The sequence below is a fragment of the Gavialis gangeticus genome, unplaced genomic scaffold, assembly GCF_001723915.1.
Source record: "Gavialis gangeticus isolate Ggan-Ray unplaced genomic scaffold, GavGan_comp1, whole genome shotgun sequence".
Classification (NCBI taxonomy): Eukaryota; Metazoa; Chordata; order Crocodylia; family Gavialidae; genus Gavialis; species Gavialis gangeticus.
Genome location: NW_017729004.1, coordinates 9,123,746 through 9,135,750, shown reverse-complemented (window position 1 = coordinate 9,135,750; position 12,005 = coordinate 9,123,746). Strand labels below are relative to the sequence as shown.

The window sequence follows — 12,005 nt, the reverse complement described above, 5'->3', positions numbered from 1 at the left end:
TTCTTCAGTGTCAGCTTATTAGCACATACGCTAACGGAGGAAGCAAAAAGAAAAAAAAAAGTATAACACAACTTTTTATTAATAATGATGCTTTAAAAGTGACACCTTAGATTGAGGAAAAAAATGTTTTACTTTTCAGAAAGTCACACCTATCACCTTGGAAAGCACCAGATGTTTAGACAAAAATAACTAAAATTAGCAGAAGTTTTTAAAGAGGGATACTTCATACAAAGCACTCTATGCAGCATTCCCAAAATTATATTTTTAGGTTCATTCAGCTTCCAAGTCTGGGTATACAGACTACAGAGCTAACATCCTATCAGTAGTTATTAGGCAGGCCTACATCCGGTTTTACATCCATTCTTCAATTTGCAACATGCACTCCTGCTTATGAGCTCTAGCACGTGCCAACTGAAAGATGCCACCTGCAAATGTTGTAAGTTACTCATTTGCTATGTTTCCTACTACCAACAGTCGCTGCTTACTTGAACTAAGATCTTCATGTGCAAAATAACACTTTTTAAGGTTAAAAAAGTACTTTAGCACAAAATTAAATATGAGTTCTTATAAAATGGCAATTTAAACACAGTTGTATTGGTAAAATGGGATCAAGCTTCTTCCCGCAGCACCTTTTCCAAAGTCTCTGATTTCATTCTTTCATGAATGAAGATACAAAAGAAAGCTGTTTCTGCAATAGTTTTGTTTTTTAAAGTGGCATTCCTTAAAGATGCATTTTAACTCAGAACTATAGGTCCTGCAATTATTAGCAAATCTCACCCCTACATGCATCTTGAAGCCTGATAGATTTTTTAAAAATAAATCCCATTTGCAGGAATAGGAACTTCATTTCCTACGAATGTGTAATCTGCTTCACTGTATTTTAAAGTTCAACTTTTCCCTGGTTCACCCCAAACTAAGCATCTCATATTTCACTGCAACATTGTACTGAGGTTTAAGGGAAAAAAATACACGCAACGTTTAAACACAAATGTAGTATTTGAAGTTGGTAGCGCTGTCATTTGAGCCTTCAGCTTTGAAGTGCGCACAACTTGCAATCCAGATTCTGGTGATTAGAAAACCAAGAAAAGCAGACTGTTTTGAGGTGTACGTTTTGATGGTTTGGGTGGGTTTAGCAAAGCTTTCAATTTAACCCTATTAAAAACACTGAAGTTCTCCCTGGCAAACTTTGAAACATGGCTCAACGCACTACACCTTGCTAATGGTAAAAATAATTCCAGAAAACATAGTAACGACCTGAACAAGACAAAAAAAAAAAAAAAGGGTGACTTTCTAGACATTTTTAAAGTGAAATCATGTGGGTTGACCTTTGATCACAGACTTCAATTTTTCTGTGCTCTTAGAAGAACCTGGACAAGTGTATAAACTATAAAACAAAACCGTTTCAGATACATCCGTAGAAAAAATTATGAACATCTGAACCTTATGCAAGCTGCTATTTTCTTCAAATTTCACGATTACAGGTGGCTCAAGTTCTTCAAAAAGTATGTTTCCAGCCTGTTTTTAGGTAGTTGCCTCTTTGAAAAGTTTAAGATGCAGGTATATGTAATTTATTTAGTCAAACGTGGTTGATCAGTAATATAAATATATACATTTACAATTGAGAGGAGACCTCAATGCAGTAAGACTGAGGTTTGCTTTGCTTTATGCAGCAATTAGCAGGCTTCTGCTCAACACATAAGTAGAATTTTAAATTCAGCTACTGAGCAGTACTGATGTAAGCATAAAGGAAAAGAGTGAGAACATAAAATGTGGCTTAAAACAAACAAGTTTGAGATTAAATCCAAACTGGAGAATAGCGCTTAGTTTAGAGTGTCTGCTGCAGTGCATCTAAAACAGCATTTTCTTCTCTCTCAAGGGTTTAAAAAAGACCATGGCCACCATGGACCAGGAATTTCCACGCTCTGCTCTTAGCATCAACAACAGGAATGAACTCAGAAATGTTCTCCATATACAATCTCTGTACAAAGAAAACAAGGTAAAGAAATTGAGTTTTGTACCAGACCAATGGTCTTATCGGGTCACAACCTTAGGTCTACAAATGTGCTGAAGATGCTAATGAAATAAGGACAGATGAAAATGAACTCTTCACGCTTCTGCACAGGTCCTGATTATGTTATTCAGTTCATGCTTTGCGATATATTTTGTCCCGATCCTGTAACATAGTTCACCAACACTTCAACAATCAAAAGTGGCCACTGGAATTTGCCAGTTACTGTCCTGTTAAATCCATGTATTGCTCCCTATATTTCAAAATATCCATGTATTTGATTCTGCTTGACACTTTGCTTTTAAAAGCGTATATTAACTAAGAAAATCTAGATGCTTCATTTCTATTTTTATAAAAATGTATTTAATCTTCCCCTTCCCAACAGGCCAAGGAGAACCCACTGAAAACAATTCTAGAAATGATGACAAACTATTTCCTTGGATATTTTGGAAGCATGACTACCATCAGTCCAAATTCTGTGGCATCACTACCTCCGAATAAAACCTCCATACTCAGTACAGCAGACTACTCCGAAGACATGCGTGGGAATACAAGGTCCGACGCAAGTAAAACTGAAACCTACAGGTAGTCTCCTTTTTGCCTTTAGTGTAACCCCTACAATTATTTCCAGGTTCTAAGGATGCAGATTCAGTTCCCACCTTCAGATTGCATTCATTTTTACTAGCTACACAGGACAAGCAACTTTAGATAGCTGCATGTTAGCAACAGCATTCTGCCATCAGTGCAGGAAAATCAGTAGGACCAATGCTCAAAAAAGTCATCCTTTAAAATTGTGGGGTGCTCTTGACTGCACCTTCTGCTGCTGCATTCACAGTATTTGATAGTATTAGCTCTACTCATTTAAATCATGCAAGACAATTAAATTACAAGTTATCATCTGACCCGTGCTCTTTCCTGCCTGGGGCAAGGAGTCAGACTTGATCTACTGAGGTCCCTTCCAACCCTAATATCTATCCATGTATGAGGTTATATGATTAGTGGGAGTTTTGAATGTGAATAGCTGCCACTTGAAGTAGTGATAAACAGTTGAACACGAAGTGGGTGAACTCTCTATGTATCTAACATAGTAACATGAAGCAAGTGTAAAAAAAGCATGGTTTGCACCTCTATATACTACACTAAGTTTACACTGCACTATTACTATCCAGAGATGTCTATATAGCTAGCTGACAAACTCATCACGTGGCTAAGCATACTCAGCGATCAGTCAGGCAAAAATTCATAGAACTTTTAAAAAAATATATGTTGTCAAAGGCTGATCAAAACTCCTCTTCCCATTTATAAGAGACCAGCTGCCTTTGCAAGCCCCAGATGACCGCCTAGCCATGCACCCAAGCAGGCTGAAGCAGCCCTGGACTCTCTTGCTGCAGCTTTCCAATAAGCCACAGGCACTAAAGTAATACTTTGCTTAGCCCTGCTGCAAGACTAGCAGCCGGAGGCACGAGCTGCTGCAGTTCTTGGCAGCCTGGTGTAAGCCCAACGCCCCCCCGTCTTTTTTTAAAGGAAGTCGTTCTAATTATTCCTTCTTTAAAGTGAATATTGCTTTAATTAGTTATCAGTCTCTACCCACTAACGAAACAAGCTCTGAAACCCCGCGCACTGCTCTCCTAAAGCCACACAGCCTCTCCACACCACCCAGTTCCCTTGCCACGTGTCCTCCCCCCTCGCCCTGCCTTATATAGACTCGCCAGCGCCGCGCATGCGCAACGCAGCGCAGCACGCGAGCTCCAGGGAAAGGGGGAAAGCGTGACCAGTGAGAGGCCGCTCCGAGGCAGAGTGGTGCCGGCCACAGGAAGTGAAAGGGCGTACCGCTCTGCCTTCAGCTCCCCCCCCCGTGGAACTCTGTGGTCCTGGGCCTCCAAAGCCTGGGCATGCGCAGTGCTTCCCTGTAGGGGGTGTGGAGGAGAACGGAGTGGAAAGTTGCGTTCTTAAAGAGATACGCACACGCACGCATAGCTCAGCCCCTGTGCTGGGGGATGCAGACAGGGGGTTGATCTTGCTCGCTGCCCACTCTTCAATTGCCCCTTCCCTGGGGGCAGCTTGAGAAATTAAAGGGTTTGCACCGTGCAACTGGCAGCACCCCAACAGCGTAGGGGTGGGTGCAGAACAAGTTCCCTGCAACTCCTAAGGGACTTGCTCCATCTTTGCTGTGGGGTGAGCCCAGCTCCTGGGCTGAGGTGATGCTATGATGTTCCCTTTCAATGAAAAAGGGATTTTTTTTAGCCCTTGATAAACACACCCTGTATGCTATAAACCCAGGAGGGGTTTAAGAACAAGCATGAAGGCTTGTATTGTTATGTTACAGGCTTGCTCCCCACTTCCGCCACCAGTGCTTTCTGAGACAATCTCATGATTTCTGCAACTCGTGACGCAGCCCTGGACTTGGCTGTACTGAAAAGGCCTTGCAATAAGCAGACAGAGCAGAAGGCTTTACTACGGATTTGGGGAAAAGAAAGTGCAAGAAAAAACAAGGGACCTCTATTGCGCCCCTTCTTTTAATGCCCTCTGTGGTATGGCACAATAGGACAGGGAGCTTAATGGGCTTTTATGCTTTCCTGTGAATCATCTGGTATTAGCTAAGCTCGTGGAGAGAAATCCTGGCCCTAGCAAAGTCAATACTGTTGCTATTGAATTGAGTCGAGCCACTACTTTCTCCTTGTGTGAGAGGCCAAAATTCTTGTAGCTGATAACTTGTATTGGGCCAATAGTGTGGTTGGCATATATTTTGGTATTTTGGGACTCTGGGAAAAAACTGGGCATAGCAGGACTAAACAGTAGATGGGCCAAGGACTCTTGGGTGAATAAAATGAGGACATAAAATAAATTATCAGGTAGCCAACAGACAAGATGTGTAATAAAAACCTGATGTTCCTGGCTTTTATTTACAGAAAACCCTTGGTCCATCTGCCTCTCTCCCAGAGACACAAGGAAGCATATAGTAATACCCGGAAAGCTTTTCCAAATCTATCCCAACTGTGCAGCTGGTCCAATGCAAGATATCACCCACAAAAAATAATTGCCTCTCACAAATTACCTGGACCATAGTGGCTACATGACCTCAGCACTACCAAATTCCTCCTGAATTAACTTCTTTCTGAGTAGTCCTCGCTGGCTTCTGTGGAGTTGCTTTTACCGAAAGTTAGGCAACCTACACGTTTTTTTCTAAAATATGGGTACCACAACTCTTCCAGCATGTTTAGACATCCTGTGATTCAATAAGGAGTCAGAGAACCTTTTGGAGAACAGTATTACCAAGGTATACAAAAATCTCAGGTCTCACAAAATTATAATGGAGAGCGGTAGTTAACAATGGGCACATCTACAAGTGTCCATACAGCAACGTTGCTACAGCACCATGCTTTTGCACGCCCTTTTGGAAGTAGTAAAGCATGGTGCAGTAAGCACCCATGCTGTGCCATACGGGTGGTGCACGCTTAGATTTCCCTGCTACGTCCCTGTAGCAGTACCCTATAAGTGGGGAGTACGCTGCTACAGTGATGTGGCTAGTGATCATGTGTAGACCCATGCAACCGCTACGTCACCGTAGCATGCCATACGGCGATGTAGTGCATTGCTACGTTGCTGTAGGGCGACGTGTAGATGCGCCCAGTGTTAATCTGAAGTTAGACTGCATGGCATCTTATAGGCTAGCTTGTCCAGAGAGGCATAAGCTTTCATAGGCTTTCATCTACTTTGTCAGGTGCTACCATAGACTAAAGCCCACGAAAGTTCATGCCATTCTGAACAAATAAGTCTATAAGGTGCCATGCTTTCTTCCTATAATTATAATATGTAGGAAGGAAACACTTTTAAACCTGTTTTTTTCTGTATCTCAAAATCATTCAGTCTTACATCACATAAGAAAATCATAACAAGTGATGAAGGAATGAACATTCTTCTTAGCATGTTATTTCCTGTATAATTCACGTGAATTAATAATATAAACAGGTCCTTGTTTAAATATTGAAAGGCTATATGTAGATATTTTGAGATGTTGCTAGACATTTTGCTGGTTACTCCTACCATGTAACTCTGCTATAGTAAATGATCTTTTATTGATAGTATTTGCATATCATTTTATTTCTTGAACGTATGCTCCTTTTTTTCCCCCTTATAGATGTGAGATTGATGACCTGCTTGATAAAGTCATTCCATCCAGGAGACATCATCATAAAAGTGAGAAATCCAACACTGGGATAAGTCCAAATAGTAGCTCATTCTCCGAAGGGGATAAAAAGTTTAAAAACAGCATGGAGGATTTAAAAATAATAAGAAATTCAGAGGAGATGAAGACCACAATGAAAGAGAAACAAAGGCCTAGGTCTAGTCTTATCCTCAGAGGAATGATGGCTGGACCAACAGCGAGTTCACAAGAGGTGATTTTTCAATACCTGAATATATAAAACAGTTGATTGATACTAAGGATTAACATATTCAGTGAGATGGCTATTTAACATAACAGAAAGACTGTTTTTATACAACAAATGACTAAATTCGGATGTTGTATGTATGAAGAAATTTAAAAAAACTGATTAGAGTTAATGCATTAAGAAACCTCTCAGAGGATTTAGAATCACAGAGGACCATCCAGTTGTGCAATAATTAATCATCACCACAGCTCTGTGATGTTTGCTTATAATATACTCGTGCATGTTTGTTTTATATGTTACCTTTTATCTCTTTAAGCCAGGGATTTTAAGGGGTCATAAAGGAGATGTGCACAAATGTTAATTGAATTTCAGTGGAAATGAGTACATGAGTTCCTTAGGTTTCTTTGCAAATTCTAGCCCCTGCCAACCAATATTTTGGTTCAAAGAATTAGATTTCAGCTAACCTATTTCTGTGTTTTGTACTGTTCCTCATCAGCATGTATTCTTGAAAAAGCAGCTATGTATTTTTTCCCGTTCGTTCCATGTTGTGTTAATGAGAAGTTGGTGTGAGTAAAGAGTGAAGAAGTCAGCCTCAAATTATTAGTAACAGAGAAAACTCAAAGGATTAATTAGAACACCTCATTTCTAAGAAGCTCACAAAGTTTGTATGTATACCTGAATTGGGTCCAAAAATCTTTGGCCTGGCAATGAAGTCAGGTGCCTCCGAAACAGAAGCTTTTTGATCACATTTCTTGGACCTGCTGGTTTCATGTGAGATGGGTGTAAGCTCAAGAACCAGCTCTTATATTTTGTTTCTGCTCCCGGATGAAAGAGGGAAGTGCAAAAACCACCGAGCCTTTTATAAAGTTCAACCCTGGGACCATCATAATTTTGGATGAAGGTTCAAGCCAGCTCTTTTTGTTAGCCAAACAATTTCTTCCCCCAACAAATGCCTGTCTCTGATGAAAACAGAATCCCTTATATAACCCACTAGTTTAAGTATTAATGCTCTCTGTTGATGTAAAGATCTGGTATTTTTGGTAATTAGTTATTTTCTTTATTGGCAACTTATTGTAGGACTCGCTAAAAAGGAGGCCTCTGAACCAACGATCTTCTAGCATAAGTAGCATAATACAATTCAAAGGAGAACACAGTCATTCTTCAAATCTGCCAAATGGCGATTTTCAGGAGAGCAAAGTGACTTCTGTCCAGTCCGTAGGTAACCTCTGTCCACACAATGACAGTGCCATGAAAGCAGACATGGAGCTTTCATCCAAGACTTTGTCAGGCTCGTACAGGATTTCAGCCGCCGAGGAAATCAGAAATATCCGTGAAGACACAGACGACCTGTTTGCCAGGCTGCTGTCAGAAAGAGAGAGAAGCCGAGTTGGAGAGAGGAAATTGATGCCAAGCTTTGATACAGAGACGGGTGAAAAAACCCTCAAATTAAATACGTTTCACAGATATTCTGGATCTGGAAGGGAGAAAAGAGAAAGGTCTCTCAAGAAGAATGAAAGTCCATTACCAGGCCCCAGGTAAGATCATTGGAGAGCTTTGAAAAGTACTTGTAAAAATGCAATTCTGCAGAGTCCAGGAAGACTTGCAACTAAGCAGCAGTGGTGTATAGAAAGCTGAGCTATGATTTCCAGAACTGAGATGGGATATCTCATGCTCCTTGGCTGGTATAACGGGAAAGGAAGACAGAGAGTAGCACCAGCCACATCAGAGGCACAAAAAGATGTGGCTTGTCATGTTTGTAGGGAGATGATACCCACCCTCTCCACTCCCTTCCAAATTCCCCTCAAGGAAACTTGATCAGAGTAGTATCACATCTCAAAAAATACATGCAACCTGAAGGGATTCTTGGGAAAATGAGGGAAAAGAGAAGGGGGCTGATTCCTGGCTCATCCACTGGAAGAGCTCCCAAAAAAGTGTTACAAAGAAGGCCACTGTCATTGTCCCCATTTTACACATGGGGAAACTGAGGCAAGTGAGAACATGCAGTAAATCAGTGGTAAAGCTAAGGGTGGAACTCGGGTATCCCAAATCTCCATTGGGTACTTTATCCACCGGATTGCAATCGAAAAACTTGTGTAAGTGCTAAAAATTGCGGGTGTCAGCAACTCTTTAAACTAGTCACTCGTTGGTATGAAATAGCATTAGGCCCCTGAGTTTGAAAAAAGTTAGATTTATGAGAATAGCGGCCAGGATGATGGATTGATTTGCAAAAGCTCCAAGGGAAATTACATTCCTTCAAGGCCACAGCATTACCAGACATAGTTCTAGGTCAGTATGCAATATTTTGCAATGAAGAGCAAAGGTTTAAAAAGTGCTCTGCACTAGAAGTGCAAATTTATTTTGAGGCAGCAATTTAAAGGATGACCAAAACTGAGAAGAGTATGTATGCTCGCAGTATTCGTAAGATAATAGATGGAGAACAGACTACTGTTATATAGCACTACTTTGTGCAGTGTAGTCCAATAATATGCATGCGGGATTAGCACGCAATTTGCTTAACTGCATAGCACAACACCAGTCATTCTGGTGCCTATTGCTTCCAAGCTAACAAGCATTGGCTGTCCTTGTATCAGTGAAGGGCATAAGCTAGCTGCATCTTTTGGCCCCACTCTCTGCTTCAGGAAACTGCACGAACCTCAGCCGTCTCTAGACATCTGCCCACAAAGAGGAGCTCTGCAGCTTCTCTGAAACATTGTGAATTTTGGAAGGCAGAGGAAGGCGAGCTGCAGGAAAAGCAGTTATCGTGAGGCTGTTATTAGAAGCTTTGAAAAGGAGAAGTGGTTGTTAATGCCAGGATTGCTATCTCCCCTTGTTTGCAAGGCTTCTAACAAGAATCCCAAAAGAGCCTCTTAGAAGCCCTGAAAATGTCTGAAGCTGCCACTGTCGTGTCACAGCAGCGATGGAGCTGTGCACTGGACGGGCATTGTTTGCATCACGTGTGGATATGAGCATGCGTGCAGGCCACAGACACTCTTTCATCTCCACCTGTAAGAATGCCTATGAAATTGTGAATTTCTGTGAAATTCCTACGGGCAGAAAAATAGCCTCGGAGCTGGAGCATACATGCCTTCCAGCTTCCTGATGGGAGAGATACACAGGGGAGATTTGCAGCCAGTGGGCACTAAGGAGCCCTTTGGGGAGGGAACCCTGTCCTCTCCCCTGCCTAGCAAGGGAGCAGGCTGTCAAGTGGCCGTGGGCAGCTATTGCAAAGCAGCAGCCAGCCCAGGAGGGTTCGACCTCTGGGAGAACTCCCCCCACCTCCACCCTGCCACTCAGCTGAATGGCTGGGGGGCAAGGGGGGCATTGCCCCATGGGGGGGTCCCCCTGCGGTTCTCCCCTCACCCCCACAAAGGAGAAGAGCCCCTGCTCCTGGCACTGCTCCAGGGCAACCTGGAGGTGGGGGGCAATCTCCTGCCCCAGCAAGGCTGGCAGCTGTGGCACAGCTGTCTCCCCCCCCAGGGGGTAGTTCTGCTTCTGGGGCTCCAGGAGGAAATGCCCCACTCTCATGCTGATCAGCTGATTGATGCGGGGGGAGGATGATCCCCTGCAGGGTCATCACAGGGCTCCCCGGCAACTCATCCCTGGGCAGGCTATCGTGAAACACATGCTATCCCTTCTTCCCTCTCCCTTGGAGAGAGGGAGGGAGAGCAGAGAGGACTGTGGGACACTGGATGTCCTCCACACCTGAGAGAAGCTCAAGTCAGTCCTTCCTCATAGGGACCTGATCTAACTACTTTGGGAAGAGCCAGGTCTCTTCCGCCGGGAAGCCCTTGAATGCCTGTATGCCCTGCTTTTTGTGCCGGGGGAAGCTTTGGTGCCCAGCACAAGTGCAAAGCTTGTTGAGCTTCTTCTTCCAGTCCTGAGGCTTTGCTCCTAAATGCGGCGCACCCCTCTGTTGTAAAAGGATGGTGGAGTTGAATAAATCCCATTCTAGCCAACAAATCACATAACTTCAGGCCCCAGGGCTAGGCTCGGTAGCAGCTGCCATGCAAAAGCAGCGCCTCTGTAGGACAGAAACAAAAAGTGACGGCCATCCCGATAGGGATCGGGTCTTTTTTGCCGGGTCCTGTATAGTATGTCACACTACAAGTTTGATTTCTGTGCCAGTGTGCAGATAGGACAGCAGAGGGAGCTCGCTCATTAACAGAGACCCTTCCCTTGCATCGGTATTAGAGTTGTCCCAGGTCACTCTGCTTAAACCAAGGAAGCATTTTAAGCACCTGCTGAACTTTGAGTGCATGAGTAACCTCTTTGAAACGAGTGGGACTGCTCAGCTGCTTAAAGTTATGCAGTCACCTAAATGCTTTGCAGGGTTTGGCCAGAGCAGAGCACTGAACGCTGCAAGACGAAGCTCCTTCATTGCAGCCGTCCCATTGACACTGTTGTTTACGATGGCAGAATCCAACCCTGCTAGATTCATATCTGAAACCTTATGCAGGGTTGGCCATAGCCAGTTCAGCCACAGGGATCAGTAGTCTTTTTTCTCGTAGCAAAGGAAAGACATTCCGGTCTTATTTTTCCTTCCTGTTTTTCTTTTCCTTTGCAACCCTGGTTTGCAATTTTCAAAGGTTTCTATTGTTATTCACAAGCCTCAGGCATCTTTTGTCTGCACATATATTTGGCCAAAAAATATGAGGCAAAACCACAGCATTGTTTCAAAGCACTATCTGAATATCAGCGAACAGCCGCAAAAATGGAGCAGAGAAAAACAAGTGATAATGAAAGTCCACTGGGGAAATCCAGATGGCCCGTGATTTTGACTCTCATAGTTAAGGGGAAGGAGGAACACAATAATCAGGTTGCTATTTTGTGACCCGTCAATGCATCTTAAATAAAGCATCAATTGGGTTAAATGGGAATGTATTCATTAACAGAAGTCGTTTTTGTAGTACTGTAATTACAGTACAAAATTAGATCTCTTTATTCCATGGTCTGTATAGCAATTTGTTCTGACTAAGAATTACAGTCTCTTTTTATAGCTAGCCAGGTAGACTATTAAATTGAGGAGACATTTAGATTTCTGGTATGACCAAAATCAAGTGCCACGTGGCACATACCTGTATGAGGAATGTTGAACCGACTAGCAAGACATTTTTGGTGGGGGATGCAAAACAAAGGCAGGTTTAGATGTTAGTATTGCAGCTGGAAAAGTTACTTGTTACACACGCCCTCACAAAATAATTGCCTCAGTGTAGTGAAATCAGGCAGAAACCACATATATGAATGTGGTGTTTATTAAAATGACTCTACTGAGGCTCTCAGAATTGAAATGTGCTGTTCTAGGTCTTATAAAGTTTCCAAGCGTCTACAAGAGCCACGATTTAACTACAGTTACAACACGGCTGTTGTGAGAAAATATTGACTCTTAAAGGGAGACAGCGTTTCTTCACTATATCCCAGGCTAACAGTGCATCCCAGAGTAGATATGTTGTATTATCAGCATACCATGATTTTGCAACCTCCCTATAGTCCCAGAAGTTTGAGCTGGAAAATACCTCTGGTTCACATAATGTCCGTCAATGTAGTGTTTGGCTGTTACTCTGCAAAGGAAAGGGATACTTCTGTGCTCCTCCAAGCCAAGGAAGATG

The 12,005-nt window shown here is 42.8% G+C and overlaps 1 protein-coding gene across 1 annotated transcript in view; it reads left to right on the top strand.

The window, feature by feature from the left end:
* Positions 1 to 12,005, top strand: part of FAM188B (family with sequence similarity 188 member B) — a 138,610-nt gene that overhangs the window by 5,650 nt on the left and 120,955 nt on the right. Inside the window, exons 2-5 of the mRNA XM_019508078.1 lie at positions 1,877 to 1,996; positions 2,394 to 2,593; positions 6,147 to 6,405; positions 7,477 to 7,934. Coding sequence (XP_019363623.1) covers positions 1,877 to 1,996; positions 2,394 to 2,593; positions 6,147 to 6,405; positions 7,477 to 7,934 — 1,037 coding nt within the window. The remainder of the gene's footprint in view (positions 1 to 1,876; positions 1,997 to 2,393; positions 2,594 to 6,146; positions 6,406 to 7,476; positions 7,935 to 12,005) is intronic.